The 4,645-nt window shown below is 44.7% G+C and overlaps 1 protein-coding gene across 2 annotated transcripts in view; it reads right to left on the reverse strand.

Moving 5' to 3' along the window:
• Positions 1-4,645, reverse strand: part of pdlim7 (PDZ and LIM domain 7) — a 56,651-nt gene that overhangs the window by 6,120 nt on the left and 45,886 nt on the right. For both annotated transcript variants that reach the window (XM_015377379.1, XM_015377372.1), the window contains exons 6-9: positions 2,168-2,220; positions 1,771-2,011; positions 1,192-1,372; positions 976-1,096 (exon numbers count right to left, since the gene is read on the reverse strand). In XM_015377379.1, the coding sequence (XP_015232865.1) occupies positions 976-1,096; positions 1,192-1,372; positions 1,771-2,011; positions 2,168-2,220 (596 nt within the window). The remainder of the gene's footprint in view (positions 1-975; positions 1,097-1,191; positions 1,373-1,770; positions 2,012-2,167; positions 2,221-4,645) is intronic.

Here is a 4,645-nt window from a genome sequence, read left to right on the forward strand (position 1 = left end):
TTGGAGCAGATTGAGTTTCTGGAGCATCACATTTGTGGGGTAAATTAAACGCTAAAAATGGCCAGAAAAAGAGACCTTTCATCTGAAACTCAACAGTCTATTCTTGTTCTTAGAAATGAAGGCTGTTCCATGGGAGAAATTGCTAAGAAATTTAAGATTTCCTACAACGGTGTGTACTACTCTCTTCACAGGACAGCACTAACAGGCTCTAACCAGAGTAAAAAAAGAAGTGGGAGGCCGCGTTGCACAACTGAGCAAGAAGATAAGTACAGTACATTAGAGTCTCTCAAATCTTGAAAACCAAGTCCAGTGTATTTTTTTTGAATTTTTACGGAATTAGAGTCTCTAGTTTGAGAAACTGACGCCTCACTGGTCCCCAACTGGCATCTTCATTAAATAGTACCCACAGTAGCTTGTTTGTGCTGTCCTCTGAAGGGAGTAGTAGATAGATAGAGATAAGTAGTAGATAGATAGAGACAAGACCTCTGTAACATGATGGTGGCAGTATCATGCTGCGGGGATGTTTTAAAAGAAGACCAATCCAGTTTAAATTGAACTAAACAAACAATATTAGAAATGGGCTAAGATTCACCTTGATTCAAAACGTCATATCAGAAAAATCCAGACTAAAATCCAACAGAAAATACGTTTTACAACTTGAAACGTGTTGCTTACATACCTCCTAGATGCAATCACACTACTTTGCAAAAATAAAAATGTTGTGTTCTGTGTGGTGGTTCTAGGCGGGGACAACCGGGTTAGTGTTGGCCCCTCTTATGTCCCCTCCACTGAAGACATAACACTAAATCCACTTTTGATAATAATAAAACTGTAACCAATTTAAGTTCTTACCTTTATAGTTTGTTTTTAACAAGGATTTTAAAATAAAAGCTTTTATTATTTTAACTTCAACCACATCATGATAGAGTCACAGTACACCCCTTAATTTTGACCTTGAACCGCAGCTGGTCTCACCTCTCTCACAGTAAGGCTCGCCCTCCTCCATGTAGAAGGCCTGGTTCCTGATGGGCTGCTTACAGGCTGCACACTTGAAACACTGAACATGGTAGGTCATCTTCAAGGCGTGCATGATTTCCTACAAGCAGAAAAATGTGGATCTAATCGTTCAGGGGGGGACATACATCTCTTCACAGACCAACAACTAATTCTGCATGCAGAAGGCAGCGTTACCCCTGTGATCTTCTTCTTGCACTTGGCACAGTTGGGTGCATATCTGTTATCGTGGCACTTTGTGCAATAGACCGAGCCTCTTTCTTCAAAGAAGCCCCCCTCTTCCAGAACCGCCTTACACTGGGAGCAGGTGAACTCCTCCGGATGCCAGGAACGCCCCAGTGCCACCAGGTACCGACCCCTGGAAAACATTCACAGCACATTAAAGCCAACTGGAATCTGCTGCAAAACAGACATGCTATGTGGACATGCAGTGACCTCTGGAAACAAACACCGAGGAGATGTTTTCCTAGCTGTCTTAGGGGCTTTGTGAGTGAATGTTAAAGAACAGCTCCTTTATTTGCTTGCAGAATAAGAGCTAAGGTCTCTGGCAGAGATGACAGGATAATCCTTGTCCTCTGTGATAAAAGATGTCTCCAGACAGTGTGAATTATGCTGACGGCCTTAATTTGCAGCAGACACAGAGTCTGCCGTCGCGCATACTAACCATCCTAAATTATTCATCATCTCAAACAGGAGTCTGGAAAGAGCAAACAGACATTCTTCTAGTACAGCATGCATGTTGAGCTACAGATCTACCTGATGATTTTGTTGCAGGCGCCACACAGCGGGGTCCTCCCGCTGTCTTCGGGGGCCTTCGCCGCCTGCAGGATGGAGCTGCGGTTCTGCTCGGGCGTGGGCTGAACCGGCTGCTGGTGCTGGGTCACCACAGTGCTGGTTTTGTCTGGGCGGTAGCGATCGGCGAAGTTTGGGTCGGTGACCCAAGGCGGTCTGCAGGAGGGACCCGAAGTGGCCGCTGCAGCAGCTCCAGTCTTAGAGCCTGGGTTTAGAAGAAAACGCCCCCGTTTTAAAAATGGCGGTCAGCTCATAAGCATATTGACACTTAAGAATAATATTCTATTAGCGGAACCCCACCCTCCCCCCTCCCAGATGCTGTTGAAGTTCGTTTTATGCATCAGTGGGAGCAGAAACTCACCATCTGGTTTATCTGCAGCTTGGGTCTTGGCAGAGGAAGGAGTTGGCTCGAGGCTGTGTGGAGAAAATGACTTATTAGAAAAAGGGAGAAAATACAACGCACCAAGAAACCAGGACACCTTCTGATGGAATGTCATGTTAGAATATCAGCATTCATGTCCATCTGTACTGGTTCTGCATGGAGGATTTAAAGCACCAGGAAGACAGACTGGAAATCAGTGGTTTACCTCGGCAAAGACGCAGTTCCTGATATAAAGGCATCACTGAACAGATTATTTATTTCAGCAACATATAAAATGTGAAAGGAGTGTTTTCTATAGATTTATAACAGAGTGATGCATAACCAGCCTTTATTTCTGTTCATCTTGACGATTATGGCTACAGCTGATGAGAATGAAAAATGATTTCAAAATGCCAGGTAAGTAAAATGTCCAGGTTCTTCACAGAAAAGGAAACAGTTTATCTTTGCCAATTGACAAACTGCATTAATACAGAACTTCAGACTACATAACCAGAACTGGTGTCTTCTAAACTCTCCATAGACTATTCAGCAGCAGAAATCAAACTTTACTTTTAAAGATAGAATGATTCTATAGGGTATTTGTTCCTTAAGGTCTCTGAATAGGGTGTGTAACATTGGTTGGGCTGAAAATGGTGTATTTGTTGTTCTATAAGCCCTAATGCAGCCTGGTTAAAAGCCTCAGAATGAAATGACAGGTTTTCTTCCTTTTATGGTAGGCTCATTAATATTTAGATGTTTAGATTTAGCTCTCTGCTGAGGTCCGGTCCAGTCAGCTGCCCAGCAGTCGACACTTTATACCCCCCCTCTCTTAAGCCAGTGAACCAGCAGGCTGGTCTGTATGTCAATTTCGGGGTGTGACAAAAGTAAAGGCCAGAACCAAATAAGGCAACATCTCCGAATTGACGTCAATTCGGGGCTTCATTTGAATTTGCCCGGTTTATGGTGGAAGTTTAGAATTGTGAGATTTTCAGAGAAAAGAGGTGTTGATGGGGTCTGAACTTCTCTGTACGTCCATTTCACCCACTGAACTATCGTTATTCATCTATGACATGCAAAGTGGCCCTCTCACAGGGCCGCTATAGATGGCGCCATGACCAGGTCTTGCGAAAGCTATCTGAAGTGCTGGAGGAGCGCAGACAGGGTGGTAGAACACATCGCCAGCAGAGGACCCCACCATCTTTGTCGCGGAAGGAGAAATCAGAAGCTTGAAGCAAAGAGAAACTGCATGCCCTTCACTACTGGCCAGGAGTGGAGCATGAAGGTTGACCTGGACAGGAAGCTTCAGTTTCCCCCAGAAATCACCACCACATCTCTCCGACCAGACATTGTGGCGTGGTCCACAAAGGCAAGAGCGCTAGCCCTCATTGAGCTCACTGTGCCAATGGAGGAAGGGATCGAAGCTGCCTTTGAGCGAAAGAAGGCCAAGTACTCAGAACTGGCTGCGGAGTGCCGGGAGGCGGGCTGGAAGACTACCATCTACCCAGTAGAGGTCGGATGCCGAGGCTTCACAGGGTTGTCAACCGCCTCCTGAAAGACGTGGGAGTCACGGGAGGAAGGCTGAAGAAGGCAACAAAGGAACTGGCTGAGAAGGCGGAGAAATGGAGCTTTTGGCTCTGGCTGCGGAGTAAGGACAGAACCTGGGGAAATAACACCTAACCCCCAGATAACAGTTGCAGGGAATAACATCTTTCAGCTGCAGGGGGTGACAGGGAGACGTCCCTGTCACTGCCCCGCCACCAGGAGACGTTCCAGGATTAAAGGGGCGAAACGTTGGTGAATGGTGGTTCCTGACTGACGACCCTGCACCTGACCCATGGGCACCGGAGGAGGTGCGACAGGCAGAAATGCCAAGCAGGATTTAACACCCTCCTGTATTATCCTGACAATGTAAATTCAGTTTGAAAGATGCTTTTTTTTTTTTGCCCTACTTTCTAGAACAATAAAACCTACATCTTCCTATGAAAACACGACAGCTTTTTAAATCTTAAAACAGATCTACTATGCCAGGCTTTTTGGTTTAAATTAAGTAAGAGAAACACTTATTTAATAATAACAACTTAACTTTATTGATCTCACATTGGGGAAATTTACCTCTGTATTTAACCCAGTGCAGCCCACTGCCCTTACCCGCAATGTGGGGGTTAAGGGTCTTGCACCCAGAGTGGAAGTCGTTGGGAGTGGGGCTTGAACTCAGAACCTCAGGATTCCAAGCTAACCACTAGACCACCACTCTCTTATTTCTATTTCTTTGTTGAGGACTGTTAAATTGAATTTAAAACTAAATTGAAGAACAAATTAAAGAGCAAATTTGTTTTTGGTTTTATTCCATTTATATTGAAATGGCTGCTAATTTTTTATCCTCTTTGGCCAAATGTTGTTGCGGCCGGGATATTTGGGAGATGCGCCATTAACTTTTTGTCTGGAAAATATGAGCAAGTATAAATGTAACGAAAATTG

This window comes from Cyprinodon variegatus, unplaced genomic scaffold, assembly GCF_000732505.1.
Source record: "Cyprinodon variegatus isolate N-32 unplaced genomic scaffold, C_variegatus-1.0 Scaffold8, whole genome shotgun sequence".
In the NCBI taxonomy this organism is placed as follows: Eukaryota; Metazoa; Chordata; class Actinopteri; order Cyprinodontiformes; family Cyprinodontidae; genus Cyprinodon; species Cyprinodon variegatus.